The 25504-nt window shown below is 45.5% G+C and overlaps 1 protein-coding gene across 1 annotated transcript in view; it reads left to right on the forward strand.

The window, feature by feature from the left end:
• The window catches only part of slc9a6a (solute carrier family 9 member A6a), a 129171-nt gene that overhangs the window by 67332 nt on the left and 36335 nt on the right, over positions 1-25504 (forward strand). Inside the window, exons 7-10 of the mRNA XM_087992299.1 lie at positions 10399-10487; positions 16846-16934; positions 18907-19020; positions 22582-22693. Of these exons, the coding sequence (XP_087848425.1) occupies positions 10399-10487; positions 16846-16934; positions 18907-19020; positions 22582-22693 (404 nt within the window). The remainder of the gene's footprint in view (positions 1-10398; positions 10488-16845; positions 16935-18906; positions 19021-22581; positions 22694-25504) is intronic.

A 25504-nucleotide genomic window follows, 5' to 3' on the forward strand; every position in this document is an offset into this window, starting at 1 on the left:
AAGTATCTCTGAAGCTGCAGAAATGTTTGAGAAATCAGAAACAGGAACAAAGATTGGTCCAGACCCCACAAACAGAAAGAGTTCCATCCTTGTAACAAAGTACACAGCTCACTTCACTCACAACCTGTCCCTTAATCCTAAAGGATGTGACAATCTCATGCTCATTAAGGTAGAGGTTCAGAAGATGGCAAGTTACCGTGCCAACCAGTATTAGACCAATCTATCTGAAGAAGTGCAAATCGCTTGTAATAATGGATGACAGTATCAAAAAAGTCCTGGGACCCACCATTAAAGTTACCCCTTCAAAATATGCAGATGGGAAAGTATTCACTCAAAGGAAAAAGCAAATTTCCCACTCGGTACAGACTACGCTTCAGTATTACTCACATGAGACGGATATTTCTGTCTGTACTCGATGTGCTTCTAGCATTACAAGTTTGATGCAGAACTCTCATTACTCAGACCTTAAAAAGGCCTTTGACACCCTAATTGAATCCCAAAAGATCACCGGATTTAAAGAGAAATCAAGCCAATAAGCAAGAGCTTTATTTCAGTTAACCACACCCCATACAGCTCACCCCCTCTAATCACTAGCATCCCATATTTATATAAACAATTCACACCCAATAAGTTCACTCTTCATTAATTTATTCATTCCTTAGGGACTCTTGTGGTGCAATGGTAGTGTTTCTACCTCTGAGCCAGAAGGTCCAGGTTCAAGTCCCACCTGCTTTAGAGGTATGTTGTAACACCCCTGAACCGATTAGAAAGAATACCCATCCTGTTCCTCATAGCATTAGGTCCCAGGCATCCCTTCAGAACACAGTCATAGAACATAGAACAATACAGCGCAGAACAGGCCCTTCGGCCCTCGAAATTGCGCCGACCTGTGAACTGTTCTCAGCTCATCCCCCTACACTATCCCATCATCATCCATGTGCTTATCTAAGGGTTGTTTAAATCTCCCTAATGTGGCTGAGTTAACTACATTAGCAGGTAGGGCATTCCACGCCCTTACCACTCTCTGTGTAAAGAACCTGCCTCTGACATCTGTCTTAAATCTATCACCTCTCAATGTGTAATTATGTCCCCTCGTACACGCTGACGTCATCATCCTAGGAAAAAGACTCTCACTGTCTACCCTATCTAATCCTCTGATCGTGGTAAGTTTTTAAAGGTTCAAATCAGTGACTTACCGTTCCCTGGTCCAAGTTCCTGCCCTTTAACTGCTGCTGCTGCTGCAGAAACACCGAAACGATAAGATTCAATGATAACATCTCACAACAAAACACTAGGAAAACCCAGGATACCGACTGAACTTCTCAAGTATGGAAAGCCTCACTTGGGACCACATCTCAATAACTACTTTCTGCTCTGCTGGAGAGAAGGTTCTACCCCACAGAAAATGTGTGCTGCAAACCACAACACGCCAACAAAGCAACAGAGGAGACTGCCAGAATTACCAGGGCATCTCACTCCTCAGCCACACTGGGATGTCCCTCGCCAAATTCACTATAACAGGTCCCAGAAACTAGCCAACAGAATATACTCAGAGGTACAATGTGGATTCAGTACAGGCAGGTCAACACGAGACATGATATACCCCAGCTTTGAGAGAGGTGCAGAGAGCAGCAAACACTGGCTTGTTTTTATGGATCTCACAACAGCACTTGACAGGGTGAACAGAATGATCCTCTACCAGATATTAGTGAAAAATCCCATCGTCCCAAGCTTCTGTCTCACACCGTCCATGAAAATATTCAGTTCAACACACCATCTCTGTTAGAATCTGCAAAATAGGGTTGGCAGGAAATATCTCAGGGGAAGGGGCTGACCATTGTGGACTGAGGTAATGAGCAATGCCTTCAGTCGGGGAGTTGTGCATCTTAGGAACTGTCTCCCTGGAAATTGTGGATGCTTCACAGTTGAATATATTTCAGGCTGGGAAAGACAGGTAATTGGTCTCTGGGAATTCAGGGAAACAGGGAGTGGGCGGGAAAGGGAAGTTGAAGCCTAAAGATCCGCTGTGATAGTATTAAATGAGGTAGGTTCGATGGGCCGAGTGGTCGTGTCCTACTATTTTTCATGTTCTTCAGTATGCTTTTGAACAGGAATTAACTTAGAATGGAAGGTTGTCTGTTGTTGGGAGGATCAGTGTGATATTGCCTTTGTTCTTGGTTTGATTGGTGTGTGTAAAAAGTCAGGAGTTCAGTAATGGACATCAGCATCATTGAGCCTTATTAATTATCCTCTGGCAAAACTAGTACCATGGAGTTTAAAATGAACCCCTTTCTTTCACTAAATTACTTTCACTCTTTAAATATATTTAAACATAATAATTATATAATCTGTTTACAGAATTCTTAATTGTTATGGGAAAAATGCAGCACCTGATTCCATTGGCACTCGACTGTCCAACAGCACAGGGTTGGAGTAAACTATAAACATGTGTGCAGAGCCCACTGGATGTGGAGTAAACTATAGTTGTCTAAACTCTTGGTAGCAATTGCATCAATGAAAAGATACTAGCATACATGAATATAGTGTGTTTGCACACCCCAATTGTAATATTTACATGTACAAATACATAATCACACATGAATATGCAATTGCATGAATATATAATTACCTTTTTGTGTAATATTTATGCATACAAATTTAATATTTGCAGCATTATATGCACTTGCATTTTTGAATATTTCATATGTTTGTACATATAAGCATGCCCTAATTTGTATTATTTACATGCACAAAACAGTTTACATACATTCAGGTGATTGTATAAATGAACGTGTAATATTTTGTACAGACAACAACCTAACCATTATATATAGACTGACTTTCCAAAATTCTGGGAATTTGTAAAATGCAGTTGCTACTCAGGTTTCCTTTTCTGACTTTTCAGTGCATATTATTCTTTCTGCATTTTTGTTTGGTGTATTATTCCATACCTGGGAGATTAACTCAACCTAAAGTAAAAGCTCCAGATAAGGGAGCACAGTGTACCTGGGTGCTGTACTTGTGGTTATTAACCAGAATGTACATGTGCTTGTGTCTACATCTTCAGGTGAAGATTCTCTTCAAAGATCCCAAAGTACCCTGTGAAGATTGAGTTGCGATTTGCTACTCTGCAGTTCACATCTAATTTGAATTCTGGTCTGTCCCCGTTTTTCCATCTCCTTTACCCTAATGATCGGATCAGTGACCATCAGGTTGGATTCAGACTTTTTCTCTGGTTCAGAAGTGGGTATTGAGCTTTACTCAGTGAGAACTGGCCTCCTGGAATCTGAATGTCATCTCAAAACCAATCAAACTACTCCAAAACAACACTTCAAGTTTAAAACGGACCCATCACATGGTACTGAGAGTTCTGGAGGTTGTGAGTCAGTGTATGGAATAATTGATTGTGCCATGAGGTTGGGTAAGGTGCCTGCGTGTGGTTAATATAAACTCTCTGTATTAAACAAGAGTTGTTTCTCATGGGATAATCTTCCAAATACCTCATCATCTGTTTTCTGCAAATTTCAGTCACCAAAGCCTTGACTCAAACCGGAGTGAAGGTTCTTGTTTATTGCTGTCTTTATCTTGCCCTAACGACCACTTCCATGTAGAAGGACAAGGGCAGCAGATACATGGGAACACGACCCTCTGCAAGTTCCCCTCCTGATTTGGAAATATATCACCGTTCCTTCAGTGTCGTTGGGTCAAAATCCTATAATTCTCTCCCTGAGGGAATTATGGGTGAACCTACAGCACAGGGACTGCAGCGGTTCAAGAAGACAGCTCACTCCCACCTTCTCAAGGGGGGCAACTGGGGACAGGCAACAAATGCTGACCAGCCAGCAACACCCATATCCCACACAATGAATAAATAAAGAAATAACGCTGCCTTTCCAAGGTAATTTAAATGGGCAGTCCCTGAAGATGGCAATAATGGATGACGTGATTTGCAAATGTCAGATGTCCTGGCGTGTCCTGTGTTTGTAGCATTCTCTCCCACCCTGAGGGGATTGTTTCTGACTGGGTAACTGAGGGGTTCAAATCAGCAGACGGTCAGAGGGCTTTATCTCAAACTGAACTAGATTTGAGAGAGGTTTTAGAAATCCAGTGTGGGCTGGATAGAACAGATCGGGGAAAAATTGCTGATGCTCATAAAAGGATCAAGAATGAGAGGGCACTGATTTAAAGTGATCTGGAAAGATCGGAATTGTGATGTGAGAAAGAAACCTTTTTCACCCAGCGAGTAGTTATGGTCTGAAATGCACTGCCAGGAAATGTGGTGGAGGCAGGTTCAATGTGGTGGAGGCAGGTTCAATGTGGTGGAGGCAGGTTTAAACAGAAATGATGTGTTTGAGAATGGGGAAAAGGCAGGAAGAATAGCACTAAGTCATGGTGCTTGTGGGAGAGCCAGTGCAGGCATCAATGGCTTCCATCTGTGTCGGATCACTTCTGTGATTCTGCAATTGTTCAACTAGTCACGTTAACTCGATAGGCCAAATGGCCACTCTGGACATTGATGCTGCACTGTCACAGGGTCAGTGCTGAGGGAGCACTGCAGTGTCGGAGGATCAGTGCTGAGGGAACGCTGCACTGTCATAGGGTCAGTGCGGAGGAGCGCTGCATTGTCAGAGGGTCAGTGCTGAGGGGGCGCCGCACTGTCAGAGGGTCAGTACCACACTGTCGGAGGGTCAGTACTAAGAGAGCGCCGCACTGTCGGAGGGTCACTACTACGGGAGCGCCGCACTGTCAGGGGGTCAGCGCTGAGGGAGTGCCACACTGTCGGAGGATCAGTGCTGAGGGAGTGCCCCGCCGTCAAAGAGTCAGTACTGAGGGAGTACCACATTGTCGGAGGGTCAGTACTGAGAGAGTGCCGCACTGTCGGAGGGTCACTACTAGGGGAACGCCGCACTGTCAGGGGGTCAGCACTGAGGGAGTGCCACACTGTCGGAGGATCAGTGCTGAGGGAGTGCCACACTGTCAAAAAGTCAGTACTGAGGGAGTGCTGGACTGTCAGAGGGTCAGTGCTGAGGGAGTGCCGGGCTGTTGGAGGACCTATGAGTTTATGGGTGGAAGTGGATTTTCTTGATTGTGTAAGTTTTGAGATCTGTGCTGTGCGTGAACTGAGTGTTGTTTGACGTTTGGTTTGGTGTACATTGTCTAACTGGAATCTCTGTTCCATTAGATCAATTGTGGCCTATCAGCCTGAAGGAGTTAATGCTCACAACTTTGACGTGGCTGCCATGTTCAAGTCATTTGGATTATTTCTTGGAATATTCAGTGGATCATTTGCTCTGGGATCAGCCACGGGTGTGGTTACTGCTCTGATATCCTTCAGTTTCAATTCTCCATATAGGCTTCCCCTGATTGAACAATGGCCTTGAGTACAGATTCTGCTGTTACTCAGGGAAAGACTAATTGGATCTGAAACTCCTCCTCAATAACATCTGGGGGCTAGTGCCAAAATTGGGAGAGCTGTCTCACAGACTAGTGAAGCAGCAGCCTGACACACTCATACCCATACTCTACAGGCAATGTCCTAGACACCATCATCACTATCCCCGGGTATGACCCAGCAGAACTGGCTGTACAGTAGGTTACAGTCGGGCGGGAGTTGCCCTGGGAGTGCTCAACATTGACTCTGGACCCCATGAAGTTTCATGGCAGCAGATTAAACATGGGCAAGGAAACCTCCTGCTGATTACCATGTGCCATCTCCCTCGGCTGATGAATTGATACTCCTCCATGTAGAACAACATTTGAAAGAAGCAGTGAGGGTGGCAAGGGCTGAAAGTGTACTCTGGGTGGGGAATTTCAGTGTCCATTATAAAGAGTGCTACTGTTCAAACTGGTTGGGTCCTAGAGGACATTGCTGCAAGACTAAGCCTGCATTTTGTGTATTCATTATTGCCATCCTTAATTGCCTTGAACTGCTGCAGACATCAGGGTGTAGGAGCATGCATGATGCTACTAGGGAGTATAGGTAATGAGAGGCATGGATAGAGTCAATAGTCGGAGAATTTTCCCCAAGGCAGGACTGACTGCCTCAAGGGGTCATAGTTTGAAGATATTAGGAGCAAGGTATAAAGGAGACGCCAGAGGTAGGTTCTTTATGCAGAGAGTTGTGAATGCATGGAATGCGTTGCCAGCGGCGGTGGTGGAAGCAGAGTCATTAGGGACATTTAAGCGACTGCTGGATATGCAGTGAATTGAGGGGTGCGTAGGTTAGTTTATTTTGTTTTAGATTAGGAATAATCCTCGGCACAACATCGTGGGCCGAAGGGCCTGTTCTGTTCTGTACTTTCCTATGTTCTATGTTCTAACTACCAGGATTTTGTTCTGTCATCATAACATTGGTTCAAATCGACAAAAGAGTTAGATTCCATAAGTGAGGTGAGAGTGACAGTCCTTGACATGCCATAAGTATGGCATCCTGGAGTCCTGGCAAAACTGGAATCAGTTGGAATTGGAAGCTAACTTTCTGCTGGTTGGAATCAAACCTCCAATACCTCCTCAGCCCTGTGAGAGTAAGGAAGATGCACCGTGTGGTGAGGGAGGGAGTAAGACACACTCCGAGGTCCCTTGGTGGACTCTGTTCTGTGCGATGTGTGTACTATCTGTTCGTTTCAAGCTCCAATTAGAAAATAGGAAGATGGTCATGGTTGTTGAATGTGAGTCACCTCAGTTCCAGGAATCTCTGCAGGAGTTCCTCAGGGTAGTGTCCTAGGCCCAACCATCTTCACCCGCTTCATCAGTGACCTTGCCTCCATCATGAGGCCAGAAGTGGTGATGTTTGCTGATGATTGCACAATGTTCAGCACCATTCACAACTCCTCAGACACTTAATATGTTCAAATTCAACAAAATTGAGGCTGGGCTGATTAGAGGCAAATAGCCATGTGCCACATAAGTGCCAGGCAGTGACCATCTTTAACGGACAAAAATCTAACTATCACTACTTGACATTCAATAATGTTACCATCACTGAATTGCCCACTACCAACATTCTGGGGGTTACTATTGACCAGAAACTCAATAGACTCACCACAATGGCTATAAGAGCAGATTAAAGGCTAGGAATACTGTGGCGAGTAATTCACCTCCCAACTCTCCACAACCTCTCTACCATCCACAAGGCAGAATGCATTGAGTACAGGAGTTGGGAGTTCATGTTGCAGCTGTACAGGACATTGGTTTGGCCACTTTTGGAATATTGTGTGCAATTCTGGTCTCCCTACTTTAGGATTTTGTGAAACCTGAAATGGTTCAGTAAAGATTTACAAGGATGTTGCCAGGGTTGGAGGATTTGAGCTATAGGGAGAGGCTGAATAGGCTGGGGCTGTTTTCCCTGGACTGTCGTAGGTTGAGGGATGACCTTATAGAGGTTTATAAAATCATGAGGGGCATGGATAGGGTGAATAGCGAAGGTCTTTTCCCAGGGATGGGGGAGTCCAGAACTAGAGGGCAGAGGTTTAGGGTGAGAGTGGAAAGACTTAAAGGGACCTAAGGGACAAATTTTTCACACATGTATGGGATGAGCTGCTCGAGGAAGTGGTGGCAACTGTTAAAATTACAACAGTTAAGAGGCATCTAGATGGGTATGTGAATAGAGGAAGGGTTTAGAGGGCTATGGGCCAAGTGCTGGCAAATGAGAATAGATTAGATTAGGATATCTGGTCGGCATGGACGGGTTGGACTGAAAGATCTGTCTCTGTGCTGTAAAGGAGTGTGATGGAATACTCACCTCTTGCCTGGATGGTTGTGGCTCCAACAACCTTCAAGAACCTTGACACCATCCAGGACAAAGCAGCCCACTTGATTGGCACCACATCCACTCTCTCCACCACCAACGCTCAGTAGCAGCAGTGTGTACTATCTACAAGGTGCACTGCAGAAATTCACCAAAGATCCTCAGATAGCACCTTCCAAACCCACGGTTGCTTCCACCTGGAAGGACAAGGGCAGCAGATACATGGGAACATAATCACTGCGAGTTCCCTTCCAAGTCACTCACCATCCTGACTTGGAAATATATCACCATTACTTCAGTGTCACTGAGTCAAAATCTTGGAATTTTCTCCCTAAGAGCATTGTAGGTCAACCAACAGCACATGGACTGCAGCAGTTCAAGAAAGCAGCTCACCCCCACCTTCTCGAGGGGGCAGTTAGAGATATGCAATAAATGTTGGCCCAGCCAGCCGCACGCATGTCCCCTAAATGTCTAAATGAAAAATGAGTCTGGGATTACTTGCTGGTGTCACTTCATCAATGGATTGATCAGATTATCTCAGCATTTTGACTTTACTGTTTGTGGGATCTTGTGCACAAACTGGCCACACGTTTCCTAAATTATGACAGTGTCAATGTTTAACCGTCTTCATTGGCTGTGAAATTCTAAGAATGGGAGAGGTGCCAATGAAATGTAAGTTCCTTTATGTTCTTAGCAAGTTTTGAGAAGGTTTGTAGCTTTATGTTTATTTAGTAACCTGCGCAGACTCCAGGACTTGCAGAGTGACCATGGGTGAGATGTGAACAGTTTCTTTGAAATTCTTCTGGAAGGTTCTAACTGGAGCTTGGAATGAATGAAGCTCCAGACAGTATATACATTGTACAGAACAGAGTCCTCCAAGGGATCTCTGAGTGTGTCTTGCTCCCTCATCACAGAGTACCCTTACTCCTCACATGATTGAGGAGGTATTGGAGGTTTTGATGGGTTTAAAACTGAAGAAATCCTCATGGTCTGGGTGAATTGTTTCCCAGGCTGCTATGGGAAATGAGGGAGGAAATTACAGGGACTCTGACCCAAATGTTTAATTTGTGTCTGGCCCCAGGAGAGGTGCCAGATGCCTGGAGAACAGCTAATGTCGTTCCACTTTACAAGAAGGGTGTTAGAGATAGACAGGGATCTACAGACCAATGAGTCTCACATCAGTGACAGGGAACTATCAGAGACAACAGTGAGGGAGAAAGTTAATCTCCATTTAGAAAGGCCAGGGTTAGTCAGTATGGCCTTGTCAGAGTGAGGTCATACCTAACAAACTTGATTACATTTTTGAGGAGGTGACCAGCTGTGTAAATGAAAGTAGAATGTACATGTGGATTTCAGCAAAGCCTTTGACAAAACTCCACATGGGAGACTGATAAAGAATTTAAAAGCGGATGGGACCCAGGCTAACTTGACACAACGGATCCAAGATTGGCTTAGTGACAGGTGACAGAAGGTGATGGTAGATGGCTGAGAGACTGGAGCTCGGTGTTTAATGGTGTACCATAGGGATCAGTACTGGGTCCTTATTGTTTGTGGTCCATATAAATGATATAGATGAGAATGCGGGAGGGGTATGATCAGTAAGTTTCTGGATGACACAAAGATTGGCTGGGTGGTTGACAGTGATAAAGAAGGTCTTAGGTGACAGGAAAATATAGATGGATTGGTCAGAAGAACAGATCAGTGGCAGATGGAATTTAAGCCTAATTAACTTTAGAAGAAGACACAAAGTAAGGGAGTATTCAATAAATGGCCGGGCACTAGGAAGACCAGGGACAGAAGGATCATGGGGTGCTTGTCTACAGATCCCTGAAGGTGGCAGGTCACGTTAGTAGGGTAGTTAAGAAGTTATACAAAACACTTACCTTTATCAGACGAGGTGTAGATTGTAAGAGCAGGAAGTTTATGTTGGAGTTGTACAGAGCATTGGTCAGGCCACAGCTGGAATACTGTGTGCAGTTCTAGTCCCCACACTATGGAAAGGATGTGATTGTACTGGAGGGGGTGCTGAGGAGATTCACCAGGATGTTGCCTGGGATGGAGCATATCAGCGATGGAGAGGGGCGGGATAAGCTCGGGGGTTTTTTTTTGCAATAAAGAGGGTTGAGGGGTGACCTAATAGAGGTGTATAAGATAATGAGGGACATAGACAGGGTTGGGATTAGGAAGCAGCTGATCCCCTTAGTTGAGGGGTCACTAACAAAGGGGAATCATTTTAAGGCGAAATTCAGGAGATTTAGGATATGGCGCAAAGGTTTCACCCAGAGGGTGGTGGGGGTCTGGAATACATGCCAGGAAAGGGAGTTGTGATGTGGATGTGCTGGTGTTGGACGGGTGGACAAGGTCGGAAGTCGCATGACACCAGGCTATAGTCCAACAGGTTTATTTGGAATCACAAGCTTTCAGGATGTTGCCCTTTAGTCAGGTGAAGTGAGTGTAGTTGGATTGGGAAACCTTTAAAATGTACTTCGAGGAGCACCTGAAATGTCATAACATTCAAGGTTATGAACAAAGTGCTGGAAAGTGGGATTGCTGTGGATACATGGTGCAGGCCCAATAAGCTGAAAGGCCTCTCTCTGCTGGATGACTCCTGAATATTTTCCTTAACCTGTACACGTTACAAAATTCACCAGACTTCGAGATTTTCCATTGCTGGAGACTGCCCTTTTCTTCCTGATGTCATGGAGTACATTCCTATTGGCTGAAGCGTGTGGTTTCACAGGTGAGTGCATTGGACAAAACCATAAAACTGTAACATAAACATTCACCTTCATAAAGGCGTCATAACAGTATTGTAATATAGCTACTGTGTGTGTGTATGGTCTCATGCAGATCTCCTGTGTTACCTTTGGGAGGGGAGTGGGGCTTGGTGTATGTGCACGTGTGGGAGTTTGGGGATTGATGGATCTATGGGAAGAAAGCAAAACAGTCAGCTTAGGTTGGGACCGAAACAGAAATTACTGGAAGAACTCAGCAGGTCTGGGAGAATCTGAAGAAAGATCTGAGATAACGTTTCAGGTCCAGTGACCCTTCTTCAGAACTGATGGTAGCTAGGGAAAAGATGGTTTTAATACAGAAGGTGGGGCGGGGGGAGGGGGGAAAAGCAAACTAGTTGGATGTAAACAGAGCCCAAAGAGAGAGAGAAAAAGAAATTGGACAGATAAAGGAGTGGTTTAGGTCAGCCTGGGGAAATGAATAGATGCTAATGAGGACGACAGACACCATTAGCTGACAGTGGGTAGTGTATAATAGCAGACCATGTGATAATCTCTTTTGCTTTGTCCCTTCTTCCAACAATTTCTCCTTCCAATCCTTCCACTTCCTCCAGACTAAAGGGGTAACTTTGAGCACCCACAAGGGCCCCAGCTATGCCTGTCTCTTTGTCGGCTATGTGGAACAATCTATCTTCAACAGTTACGCCAGAACCATTCTCAACCTTTTCCTCCATTACATCAATGACTGTATTGGCGCCACCTTGTGCTTCCACGAAGAGGTTGAACAGTTCATCAACTTCACCAACACATTCCACTCTGACCTCAAGTTCACCTGGACCATCTCTTGACACCTCCCTCCCCTTCCTGGACCTCTTCATCTCCATCTCTGGCAACCAACTCAACACGGACATTTACTACAAACCTACCAGTTCCCACAGCTACCTGGACTACACCTCCCACCCTGCCTCCTGTAAAAATGCTCTCCCTTGTTCTCAAATCCTCTGCCTCTGCCACATCTGCTCCCAGGAGGACAATTTCCACCATAGAACATTCCATATGGCCGCCTTCAAATTTCTCATCCCCCATGATTGTTGATGCCCTCCAACATATCTCCTCCACTTCCCGCACTTCTGTCCTTGAACTTCTCCTCTCCAACCACAACAAGGTTAGAATACCCCTGTTCCTCACCTTCCACCCCACCAACCTCCAGATACATTGCATCATTCTCCGTTATTTCCACCATCTACAAACAGGCTCCACCACCAGAGATATAGTTCCCTCCCGACCCCTATCTGCATTTCAGAGAGACTATTCCATCCGTGACTTCCTTGTCAGGTCCACGCCCCTATCAATCCATCCTCCCCTCCCGGTACCTTCCCCTGCCATTGTAAAAAGTGTAAAACCTGTGCCCACACCTCCCCTTCACCTCTGTCCAAGACCCCAAAGGATCCTTCCACTTCCGACAGAAATTTACCTACACTTCCACACAGGTCATCTACTGCATCTGTTGCTCCCAATGTGGTCTCCTCTGCATTGGGGAAAAAGGATGCCTACTTGCAGATCGTTTCAGAGAACATCTCTGGGACACATGCACCAACCAACCCCACTGCCCTGTGGCTGAACACTTCAACTCTCCCTCCCACTTCACCAAGGACATGCAAGTCCTGGGCCTGCTCCACCACCAAACCCTAAGCACCCAACGCCTGGAGGAAGAACGCCTCATTTTCCACCTTGGGACCTTCCAACCACATAGGATCAATGTGGATTTCACCAATTTCCCCCCCCCCCCCCCCCCCACCACCACCTTATCCCAGTCCCAACCTTCCAACTTGGCACCACCCACTTGAACTGTCCTACCTGTCCATCTTCCTTCCCATCTATCTGCTCCACCCTCCCCTCTGACAAATCACCTTCACCCCTACCTTCATCTAGTTAATGCATTCACAGCTGCCTTCCACCCCCAGCCACACCCCCTCCTATTTATCTCTCAGCCTCCTTGACTCACAAGCCTCATTCCTGATGAAGGGTTTTTGCCCAAAATGTCAATTCTCCTGCTCCTCAGATGCTGCCTGAGCTGCTGTGCTATTCTAGCACCTCACTCTTCAAGTGGAAGCTCAGGGTCTTTTTTGAGGGCAGAACGTAGATATTCTGCAAAGCAGTCACCCAGTCTACACTTTGTTTTTCCAACGTAGAGGAGACCACATTGTGAGTAGTGAATGCAGTAGACGAGATTGTGTGAAGTGCAAATAAAGTGCTGCTTCACCTGGAAGGTGTGTTTGGGCCCCGGATACTGAGGAAGGAGGAATTAAATGGGCAAGTGTTACACCTTCTTCAGTTGCAGGGGAAGGTGCCATGAGGTTGTGTGTGCGTTGTGGTGGGGGGTGGTTTGGTTGTGAAGGAGGAGTGAACCAGGGTGTCCCATGGGGTGATCCCTGTGGAAAGCTGGTGAGGATGGGATGGGTGTGTGTGTGTGTGTGTCTGGAGGTGGTGGAAGTAGCAGCTTATGATCCTCTGGATGTGGGTGCTGGTGGGATGGTAGGTAAGGACAAGAGGGACCCTATTGTTGTTGTGGGAGGGAAGAGAGGAGGTCAGAGCTGAAGTGTGGGAGGGCCCTTTCAACTACAGTGCTGGGGAATTCTCAGTTGAGGAAGAAGGTGGACTTTTTGGAGGCCCCCTTGTCGAAGCTGGCATCATTGAAACAGAGCAACTGGGAGAATGGAATACAGTCTTTACAGGAAACCAGGTGTGAGCAGGTCTAGTCCAGGTAATGATGGCAGTTTGTAGTGGATATTGGTGACATGCCTGTCCCCAGAAATGGAAACAAAGATGTTGAGGAAGGGAAGAGAGGAGTCAGAAATGGGCCAGGCGAAGGTGAGAACAGGATGGAAATTGGAAGCAAAGTAGAAAAACCTTTCCAATTAGGATGAGAGTTTTAGTATGGAAGGTAAAAATGTGTCAGTGCAGACTTGGAGGGCCGAAGAGCGAGTTCCTGTGCTGTATTGTTCTTCAAGAGGTAAGCAGCACTGATGATGACATTGATATATCGGGGAAAGAGTTCTGGGTGGGGACCAGAATCAGAATGTTCCATATACTCCACAAAGGGACAGGTATAATCAGGACTATGCGAGTACCCATGTCCACCCCTTCTACCTGAAGAAAGTGAGAGCCGTTAAAAGAGCCGTTCAGGACAAGGACAAGCTCAGCTAGGTGGCGGAGGGTTGTGGTGGGAGGGGATTGACGTATAAAGGGATTACACAGCAATGGTAAAGAGAAGGAGGCTGGAGCCCACAAAGTTGAAATTCTGAAACTGGTGTAAAGTGTCAGAGGTATAATTGATAAAAGTGGGACTGGACAAGGGGAGAGAAAACAGAGTTGAGGTAGAAAGATGAGTTCTGTGGGGCAGGAGCAGGTAGAAACCTTGGGCCTGCCGGGTAATTGTGTTTGTGAGCTGTGTGGGGTTGGGAATCTATGAGCTTGGGCAGGAGGGGGATCTTCTAGGAGAAAGTGAGGACTGCAGATGCTGGAGATCAGAGCTGAAAATGTGTTGCTGGAAAAGCGCAGCAGGTCAGGCAGCATCCAAGGAGCAGGAGAATCGACGTTTCGGGCATGAGCCCTTCTTCAGGAATCATGATTCCTGAAGAAGGGCTCATGCCCGAAACGTCGATTCTCCTGCTCCTTGGATGCTGCCTGACCTGCGCTTTTCCAGGAGGGGGATCACCAGGTGAAATGACCGGTTATGGACACAGTGTGCCTCAGGTGCCATGGTGGGGCCATGGTCGGGGGGTCATAGCGGGAGTATGTGACAGCTGGCACTCAGCCTTTGTAACGTAGAGGTCAGGATGCCAGTTCCAAGGTGGTGGTGTTATCGATATGCTTCCACTGGGGAAACAAAGCATAGTCTGGGTCACTGCTTTGCAGAACACCTACATTCTGCCCACAGAAAAGGCCCTGGGCTTCCAATCTAAACCTGCCACTTTAACACCCCACCCTGTTCCCTGGCCACCTTCTCTGTCGCAGATTTGCTGTAGTGTTCCATCAAAGCTCAGTGGAAGCTGGAAGAACAGCGCCTCATTTTCCGCTTGGGGACTCGCAGCCCTCTGGATTAAGTATCGAGTTTAACAATGTTAGGATTTGAGGCACTTTCTCCCATGTTTTTACCCTAAACCCCACACACCAGGCCTTGCCCTTGTACAGGGTACTACCACACACTACCCATTGTTAGTCACTAATAGTCCCTATTAGCTGCTATTCATCACCCCCCTCCCCCAGGCTGATCTTTATCTAATCCTTTATTTGTCCAATAGCTTTTCAACAGGGATCCATACAAACTGCCTGTCTGTCTCTCAGGAATTCATTTGGGGATTGATACAGGGCATTGGGGAGAGAGAGTGGGGCAATGGGATTAGTTTGGGGATTGATACAGGGCATTGGGGAGAGAGCAGGGCAGTGGGATTAGTTTGGGGATTGATACAGGGCATTGGGGAGAGAGCGGGGCAGTGGGATTAGTTTGGGGATTGATACAGGGCTATGTGGAGAGAGAGTGGGGCAGTGGGATTAGTTTTGGGATTGATACAGGGCTATGGGGAGAGAGAGCGGGACAGTGGGATTAGTTTTGGGATTGATACATGGCGATGGGGAGAGAGCGGGGACAGTGGGATTAGTTTTGGATTTTCCAATACAATAATGTAAATAACCTCTCTTTGCTGTAAATGAAGAATTATGTTGTTTTATAAATTCTTTGGAGGTGGTCATCACCGACTGGAACCGTTAATTGAAACCTATCCTTAATTGCCCTTCAGTTACGAGTTAACTACATTGCTCAGAGTCTGGGGTTAGTTGAGGCCAGAGCGGCTGAGGATTGTGAATTCACCACTGAGATGAGCTGCAATAGCAGTGTTTTTCTAAGTCAGTATAAATGCGACAGCTGTAGTGATGGGATTTGGCACTGCCACCCCAGAGCACCAACCTGGGCCTTCTTCCCATAGACATTACCATGACTCTTTCACCTCCCATTGTTTCATTGGAAACTTGTAAGGTTTTAAAATTATTTGACTAATTGACCTTTGGCTTTGTTATTACTCATATTCTCCTCCACCCCCCGAGTGTCTCACTGAGTTCCTGGTATCTGACAGGAAGTGAGTTTGTGTGATTTGGGAAATATCTGGTTCGGGTGAGTATAATGAGGAAGAGGTGACAGGAAGAGCATGGGCTAGAAACCTAAAAGATGACTGAGTGGCCTCTTTCAGTACTGTAGAATGCTACAAGGCAATCATGAACAAAGAACAATACAGCACAGGAACAGGCCTTTCGCCCCTACAAGCCTGCGCTAACACATTTTGCCCTTCCATACTAAAACTGTCTTCACTTACAGGATCCGTATCCCTCTGTTCCCTTCCTGTTCCTGAATCCGTCCAGGTGTTTCTTGAATGCTGGTGTGGTGGCTGCTTCCACCACCTCCTCTGGCGGCGTGTTCCAGGCACTCACGATCTTTTGTGTGAAAAACTTGCTTCACACATATCTTTGAAATTTCCACCCTCGCGCCTTGAATCTGTGATCCCTAGTAATTGACCCCTCCACCCTGGGAAAAAGCCTCATATTTCCCACTCTATCCATACCATTCACAATCTTATAAATTTCTATCAGATCACCCCTCAACTTCCTGCGTTCCAGTGAAAACAAACCCAATCTATTTTTCTTCGCAGCTAAACTCGCCCATTCCAGGCAACATTCTGGTAAACCTTTTCTGTACTCTCTTCAAATCATTTGCATCTTTGTGGTAATGTGGTGACCAGAACCGTATGCAATATTCCAAGTGTGGCTTAACTAAACTTCCATAAAGCTGCAGCATAACTCGTCTTTCCTTACACTCAGTGCCCCTTCCGAGGAGGATAAGCATGCCATATGCCATTTTTACTATCTTATCTACCTGTGCTGCCACCTTCAGTGATGTGTGGACCTGCACACCAAGATCCCTCTGCACATCAACACTCCCAAGGGTTCTGCCATTCACTGTATAATTTCCACATGTACTTGACCTTCCAAAATACATCACCTCACATTTGTCCAGATTCAACTCCATCTGCCATTTTACTGCCCACGTCTCTGTATCCTCTGACAATCCTCCTCACTATCCGCGACTTCTCCAATCACTTTATCGTCCGTTTTGTATTGTACACATGATTGTGTACTTCTTAATAGCGTGGGAAATAAATTTGTGTTTCTGCCTTGTGTGGAGTTAGTGGTGAATTTAATCGTGTTTTTATAAAAATATTTGTGCTTTAGTGTTTGTTAATAGATTCTAAATGTTTAATTTGACAAGGAAAAATGAAAGGTTCTTTCCTGAGCAGATTGTTTTGTTGTCTGTAGGTGTGGTGGCTGTCCTGTTCTGTGGGATCACTCAAGCTCACTACACTTACAATAATCTCTCACCAGAATCGAAGCTGCGCACCAAACAGGTACAGCATTGCTGTTTGCAGAGTCTTTGTTGGAGACTGAGAGCTGAACTCACTCAGCATTTGTATTATCTGAGGATCCATCACTTCCCCTTGAGGGGATCACAGAATCCCTACAGTATAGAAAGAGGCCATTTGGCCCGTATAATCTGTACCAACACTCCCCCCCCCCCCCCCCTCCCCCCCTCCACTCATCCCTGCATTTCCCATGGCCAATCCACCCAGCCTGTACATCTTTGGACTGTGGAAGGACACCCGAGCACACGGAAGACATTTAAGCAAACACTGCAGAATGTGCAAACTCCACACAGACAGTCGCCCGAGGGTGAACTGAACCCAGGTCTCTGGCACTACAAGGCAGCAGTGCTAACCACTGTGCCATCATGCCATTCCCTGACTGTCTGTTCCCTGAAGCTTCTCAATGACTGTCTCTCAGTCTCTTCAGCTTTTCACCGTCTGCTTCTCTGCTACTTCTCAGAGTCAGAATAGTGCCCATATTCTAAACCCCTCCTGGTGCCCCATGTTGAATTAAACTGGATAATTTATTGTCACGTTTATATAATTTAAAATGCATTGAAAAGTGTGTATGCAAGATGCCATTCACATGAACTTAAAATAAAGTAAAAAATAAAGAAAGATAAATTAGAGGGAGTCCAACTTCTCTTCATCGCTGCCAGAGTCGTGCTCCGGGCTACGCCAGCCCATGTCATGACCACCTCCCCCGCCCCCATGGGGCCCACTCCACATTGAGGTGAGAGTCCCACTCCAGGCTTCCCAGGCTTGCTGATTCTGTAGCCACATTGCCTCTGTACATGCCACCGCCGCTCCAGAGCCCCTACCCTCACTGCAGAAGAGGTGGGCAGGGGGGTGGAGTTGATGGATGTTGGGGAGATGGAAGACAGAGAGGCCATGGGAGTTGGAGAGGGTTGGGGGTAGTTAGGGATGGAGGGGGGAGTTGGCGTGTGAGGATAGGGAGTTGGAGAAGGTAGGGAGGGGCAAACTGAAAGGGTGGGGGGAGCATTTGTGCTCCACCATTAGAGCAGAGAAGGCTGAGTGAGGGAACATGATTGAGGTATATAAGATTATGAGGAGTATGGACGGGGTGAGTAGAGAGCAGCTGTTCCCCTTGGTTGAGGGTTCAATCATGAGCGGCCATAGTTTTAGCGTAAGGGGCAGGAGATTCGAGGGGATTTGGGAAAAATCTTTTTCACTCAGTGGGTGGTGGGAATCTGAAGTGTACTGCCTGGGAAGGTAGTGGAGGCTGGAAACCTTACAACCTTTAAACAATATTTGAATGAGCTCTTCGAATATCATAACATTCAAGGATATGGGTCAAGTGCAGGAAATTGGGATTAGCGCGCCTTCAATGGTAATTATGTCAGTGCAGACTCAATGGGCCAAAGCGCCTTTTTTTGCACTGAATGACTCTATTACTCTACCTGCCCTTCATAGCAGGAAGGTCCCTTCTCCTCAGCCTCTCCCTTCACCTGAGGCACAGTGACCCTCAAACTACAACCAGTTGTCTCTCTCTAATGAGTGAGCAACCTTGTTGTCCTCTGGGAATGTCATGACTTTACTTTTTTTGAACCACCTGTCCAAATTCTAAAAGAAATCCTTGTCAGACACTCAGTCCCTGAAATATCTGTGTAGGTTCTCCTCAGTGTCTTCCTGCTGCCTTCCAGAAAGTTTGATCCCACTCAGTCCTGCATTCACCTAACTCCCTGTTTGTTAGCCATGATGGACTCCAGGTCGGACTGGAGGTGAAGTTATAGATTGAACATTTTAGACAAGTTTCCCATATTTCAGTATTCCTGCCTTTTTCTGTAGCTGCTGGGAACATGGTGACAGGAACTGGATGTTATGCTCAGTTCTGTGCTTGAGGTGATTCTTTCACAGAAACCCTGTGTTTGATCATTGAGTACATTAATCTCTTACAAATGACATTTAAAAAATAATGCCTTTTTATGTTTTTCAGTTGTTTGAGCTCCTCAATTTCTTAGCAGAGAATTTCATCTTTTCCTACATGGGGTTGGCACTGTTTACCTTCGAGAGCCATGTCTTCAATCCCATCTTCATCATTACAGCCTTTGTATCCTTTCCTGATCTTTCAATATCTTATAGCTCAACATGGATCCTGGTTGCAATGTTGAGTTGATAAGTAACAAATGCATATGACAGATGTTTTAGAGAGAGAAATTGATAGGTTTCCTAAATTGGCAAAAGGTTGCTAAGTAGATGTAGGTTTGCTCGCTCAGCTGGAAGGTTCATTTTCAGACGTTTCGTCATCATACTAGATAACATCTTCAGGAGGCCTCCGGGCAAAGCACTGCTGATGATTCCTGCTTTTTATTGCTATGCTCGGGTTTGTTTGGGTTGGCGATGTCATTTCCTGTTGTTTTTCTCAGGGGGTTGTAGATGGGGTCTTACTCGATGTGATTGTTGATAGCGTTCCAGTTGGAATGCTATGCTTCTCGGAATTCTCGCACATGTCTCAGTTTGGCTTGTCCTAGGATGGATGTGTTGTCCCAGTCGAAGTGGTGTCCTTCCTCATCCGCATGTAAGGATACTAGTGAGAGAGGGTCATGTCGTTTTGTGGATAGTTGGTTTTCATGTATCCTGGTGGCTAGTTTTCTGCCTGTTTGTCCAATGTAGTGTTTGTTACGGTCCTTGCATGATATTTTGTAAATGACATTAGTTTTGCTCATTATCTGTATCGGGTCTTTCAAGTTAATTAGCTGCTGTTTTAGTATGTTGGTGGGTTTGTGGGCTACCATAATGCCAAGGGGTCTGAGTAATCTGGCAGTCATTTCTGAGATGTCTTTGATGTAGGGGAGAGTGGCTAGGGTTTCGAGATGTGTTTCATCTACTTGTTTGGGTTTGTTGCTAAGAATTCACCGGACTGTGTTCATTGGGTGCCCATTCTTTTTGAATACATGGTATAGGTGATTTTCCTCTGCTCTGTGTAGTTCCTCTGTGCTGCAATGTGTGTTGGCTCGTTGAAATAATGTTCTGATGCAGCTTCGTTTATGGCTGTTGGGATGATTGCTTCTGTAGTTCAATATTTGGTCAGAATGTGTTGTTTTCTTTGGAATCATGGTAGCCCACAAACCCACCAACATACTAAAGCAGCAGCTAATGAACTTGAAAGACTCTTTACAAGCAACAAGCAAAACTAACGTTATTTACAAAATACCGTGCAAGGACTGTAACAAACACTACATTGGACATACTGGCAGAAAACTAGCCACCAGGATACATGAACACCAACTAGCCACAAGATGACATGACCCTCTCTCACTAATATCCTTACATATGAATGAGGAAGGACACCACTTCGACTGGGGACAACACATCCATCCTAGGACAAGCCAAATATAGAGACACACAAGAATTCCTAGAAGCATGGCATTCCAACTGGAACTCTATTAACAAACACATCGAGTTAGACCCCATCTACCGTCCCCTGAGAAAAAGAACAGAAAATGACATCACCACAAGAAATGACATCACCGTGAGCAGGTTTGGTCATCTTGTTTGAAAGATGCTATTTTATTGGAGGGAGTTCAGAGAAGGTTCACTAGGATAATGCCTGGTGTGGAGGGATTGTCCCACCCAGCAAAGGCTAAACAGTTGGGACTTTACTCACTAGATTTTAGATGAATGAGTGGTGATCTCATTGAAACATATCGGATTCTTAAGAGGCTTGCAAGGGTAATTACTAAGAGAATGGTTCCCCTCATGCGAGATTCTAGGACCAGAAGACATAGTCTCAGAATGAAGGGATGTCAGTGTGGGATTGAGATGAGGAGGAATTTATTCTCTCAGAGGGTTGTGAGTCTTTGAAATTATTTGCCCCAGAGAGCTGTGGGGGACACAGTCCTTGTGGAGATTTAAGGTTATGAGAGAGAGATTCTTCATCAGTCAGGGAATCAAGGGTTACAAGGAAAGAGCAGGAAAGTGGACATGAGGAATATCAGATCAGCCGTGATCCTATTGAATGATGGAGCAGGCTTGAGGAGCTGAATGGTCTATTCCCATTCCCGTTTCTTATGGTCTTATGCATATAAATGCCAGGCAATGACCATCTCCAACAAAGAGGATCTAGCCATTCCCCTCACCCTTGACATCCAATGGTGTTACCATCGTTGAATCCCTAATTATCAACATCTTTGGGATTACCATTGACAGGAAACTCCACTGGACTCACCACATAAACATAGAGCTACAAGAGCAGGTCAGAGACTAGGAATACTTTTTTAAAATTTACTCATTTTTTGGGATGTGGGTGTCATTGGCTGGGCCAGCATTTATTCCCCATCTCTAGTTGCCCCTTGAGAAGGGAATGGTGAGCTTCCTTCTTGACCTGCTGCAGTCCATATGCTCTAACCACCGCTCCCTGGCATTCAATGGTGTTACCATCACTGAATCCCCCACTGTCAACATCCTGGGGGTTACCATTGACCAGAAACTCAACTGGACTTTCCATATAAATGTAGTGGCTACATGAGCGGGTCAGAGGCTAGGAAACCTGCAGCGAGTAACTCACCTCCTGACTCCCCAAAGCCTGTCCACCATCTACAAGTCACAAGTCAGAAGTGTGATGGAATACTCTCCACTTGCCTGGATAGGGGCAGCTCCAACAATGAACAGAGAAGCTTGACACCATCCAGGAGAAAGCAGCCCACTTGCTTGGCACCACATTCACAAACATCCACTCCCTCCACCACCAGAGTTCAGTAGCAGCAGTGTGAACCCAATGCTCTGCAGAAATTCACTGAAGATCCTCAGACAGCACCTTCCAAACCCACAATCACTTCCATCTAGAAGGACAAGGACAGCAGATACATGGGAACACCACCCCCTGCCAACTCCACTCCAAGCTATCTGCCATCCCGACTTGGAGATGTATCTCTGTTGCTTCAGTGTCACTGGGTCACAACCTGGAAATTAGAAAAGTAGCAATTAGGAGCATGAATAGACCACTCAGCCCTTCAAGCCTGCCCCGCCATTCAGTCTGATTATGACTGATCATCCATCTCAGTCCCCTGTTCCCACTTTGCCCCTCTCCCTCCCCACACCCTTTGATACCTTTAGCCCTAAGTATATCCAACTCCTTCTTGAAATACCCTCCCTCAGTGCATTGTGGGTCTGTCTGTAGCACACTGATTGCAGTGGTTCACGAAGGCAGCTCATCGCCACCTTCTCAAGGGGCAACTAGGGATGGGCAATAAATACTGGCCCAGCCAGCAATGCCCATGTCCCTAGAATGAGTTCATAAAACAGTGAAGTGCCCAAGCAGTGTGATGTGAGGTAAGATGATGTTGAACTGTGATAATCTGATCTTAGCTCAGCTCTGAAAATACACAGGAAGAACTGTTTGATGTAAATTGTTTGATATGTAGTTTTGCTTCTCTGAATTATATGATGAATTAAATTTTAGTGAAAATGTAATAGCTATGTTTCCTATTGTTCAGGTTGAATTTTAATTGGGGTAATTTCCACAGCATAGAGAACAGTGAGAAACTGAGCTGGATCTGTAAATGCAGCTTTTGAGATATTGAACCTAAATGTCAGTTGATTGTTGGAAATGAAAACCTATTTGTTACTGCATGGGAATTCCAGCTGTAATTTCCTTTATTACAATCTCTAGCTCGCTGTATTCCTCGGCAGAGCTGCTAACATTTATCCACTCTCCTTTCTCCTGAATCTTGGCCGAAGGAATAAGATTGGGTCCAATCTGCAGCACATGATGATGTTTGCTGGTACATCTGTTAATCTGGCAATTTGATCATTAACCCACATCGAGACAGATTGCACTCAATTCTTACACAACCCTGTGCTCCAGTGTGTGCATACCTGACAGGATATCATCATACAGACTCTCATAGCACCGACACAGCTAGAACAAAGAACATTACAGCACAGGAACAGGCCCTTTGGCCCTGCAAGCCTGTGCCGATCCAGATCCTCTATCTAAACCTGTGGCCTATTTTCAAAGGATCTGTATCCCTCTGCGTCCTGCCCATTCATGTATCTGTCTAGATACATCTTAACTGAAGCTATCGTTCCCACCCTTACCACCTCCGCTAGCAACGCATTCCAGGCACCACCACCCTCTGTGAAAAGAACTTTCCATGTATAACTCCCTTACACCTTTCCCCTCTCACCTTGAATTCGTGATTGAGTCCCCCATTCTGGGGAAAAAGCATCCTGCTATCCACCTGGTCTATATCTCTCATGATTTTGTAGACCTCAATCAGGTCTCCCCTCAACCTCTGTCTTTCTAATGAAAATAATCCTAATCTACTCAATATCTCCTCATAGCTAGCACCCTCCATACCAGTTAACATCCTGGTGAACCTCCTCTGCACCCTCTCCAAAGCATCCACATCCTTTTGGTAATGTGGCGACCAAAACTGTGTGCAGTATTCCAAATATGGCTGAACCAAAGTCTTATACAACTGTAACGTGACCTGGATTAGGAGTGCTGGAAGAGCACAGCAGTTCAGGCAGCATCCAAGGAGCAGCAAAATCGACGTTTCGGGCAAAGGCCCTTCATCAGGTTTCCAGCATCTGCAGTCATTGTTTTTACCTCTGTAACATAACCTGTCGACTCTTGTACTCCGTATCCTGTCTGATGAAGGAAAGTATGCCGTATGCCTTCTTGGCCACTCTATTGACCTGCGTTGCCACATTCAGGGAACAATGGACCTGAACGCCCAGATCTCTGTACATCAATTTTCCCCAGGACTTTTCCATCGCTCTTGAATTGGATCTTCCAAAATGTATCACCTTGCGTTTACCCGGATTGAACTGCATCTGCCATTTCTCTGCCCAACTCTCCAATCTGTCTATATTCTGCTGTATTCTCTGACAGTCCTCTTCACTATGTGTTACTCCACCAATCTTAGTGTCATCTGCAAACTTGTTAATCAGATCACCTATATCTTCCTCCAAATCATTTATGTATATCACAAACAACAGTGGTCCCAACACGGATCCCTATGGAACACCACTGGTCACAGGTCTCCATTTTGAGAAACTCCCTTCCATTATTACTCTCGTCTCCTGTTGCTCAGCCAGTTCTCTGTCCATCTCGCTAGTACACCCTGGACCTCATGCGACTTCACCTTCTTCATCAGCCTACCATGGGGAATCTTATCAAATGCCTGACTAAAGACATGTATATGACATCTACAACCCTTCCCTCATCAATCAACTTTGTCAATTTCTCAAAGGATTCTGTTAAGTTGGTAAGACATGACCTTCCCTGCACAAAACCATGTTGCCTCTCACTGAAAAGCCTATTTTTTTCCAAATGTAAATAGATCTTATCAGTATCTTCTCTAGCAGCTTCCCCATCGCTGATGTCAGGTTCACCGGTCTATAATTACCTGGATTATTCCTGCTACCCTTCTTAAACAAAGGGACAACATTAGCAATTCCCCAGGCCTCCAGGACCTCAACAGTGTTCAAGGATGCTGCAAAGATATCTGTTAAGGCCCCAGCTATTTCCTCTCGCACTTCCCTCAGTAACCTGGAATAGATCCCATCCGGTCCCAGGGATGTGTCCACCTTAATGCCTTTTAGAATACCCAACACTTAAACTGTAATTAATTGTGACATAAGTATCCAATATAAATATGAATATGTATGGAAATACATATAAAAGTAAGTATAGATTGTGTGAAGATTCCAAATAATGACTAATTTCTATCTGCATGTCCTGTGCTGTTTATAATGCTTCAGCCTGAACATCATTTCAGCTGAAATCCACCCTTCCTTCTTGCATCTCTAGAGGACATACTTTTTAAAAGCTTTTTGAAATCTTTTCACTCTAGAGGCTGAACCGTTTGCAATCTGATCTGTTTCCCTCTCTATGTCTCAGTTACATGGAGGTTTGATATGTATCTGTGTGCCAGTAATTGCTACAGTGAATTCTGACAGTGAATGAAATCTACCTCTTTATCCTAAATCTCTGCTGAGGTCAGTTCCAAATCATTCACAGTCATCCAGTCCCTCAAACATTGGTCCAATTCTCACTCACTATCCTTCCCACACTATCAGTGTAACTGTTGACCAATCAGGCTAGAGTTTCTATTCTTGATGTGATGTGGAGGTGCTGGTGTCAGACCAGAGTGAACAAAGTTAAAAATCACAGAACACCAGATTATAGTCCAACAGGTTTATTTGGAAGCACTAGCTTTCGGAGCGCTGCTCCTTCATCAGGTAGCTGTGGAGCAGGATCATAAGACACAATTTATAGCAAAAGATCTCTGTCATGTAACTTGAACTAACCTAGATTACTATTAAGTCTTTCATCTTTTAGAATGGTTTGCAGGTTTTGATTCATTAATAAGTAAATTCCAGAACTTCAGAGTACCCTCCGCATCTTCATCCCACATACTTCTCGCGTAGGTGACTTCTACTGCCTTCCGAAGATACACAAAGACAAGACACCGGGTCATCCCATTGTGTCAGGCATTGGGGCCTCTCTGGCTATGTTGAAGGTATCTTGAAACCCATTGTTCAGGGGACCCCCAGCTTCTGTCGCAACACTACGTATTTCTTAC

This window comes from Chiloscyllium plagiosum, unplaced genomic scaffold (assembly GCF_037043375.1).
Source record: "Chiloscyllium plagiosum isolate Xiang-an unplaced genomic scaffold, Cpla_swu_hap1 HiC_scaffold_11, whole genome shotgun sequence".
In the NCBI taxonomy this organism is placed as follows: Eukaryota; Metazoa; Chordata; class Chondrichthyes; order Orectolobiformes; family Hemiscylliidae; genus Chiloscyllium; species Chiloscyllium plagiosum.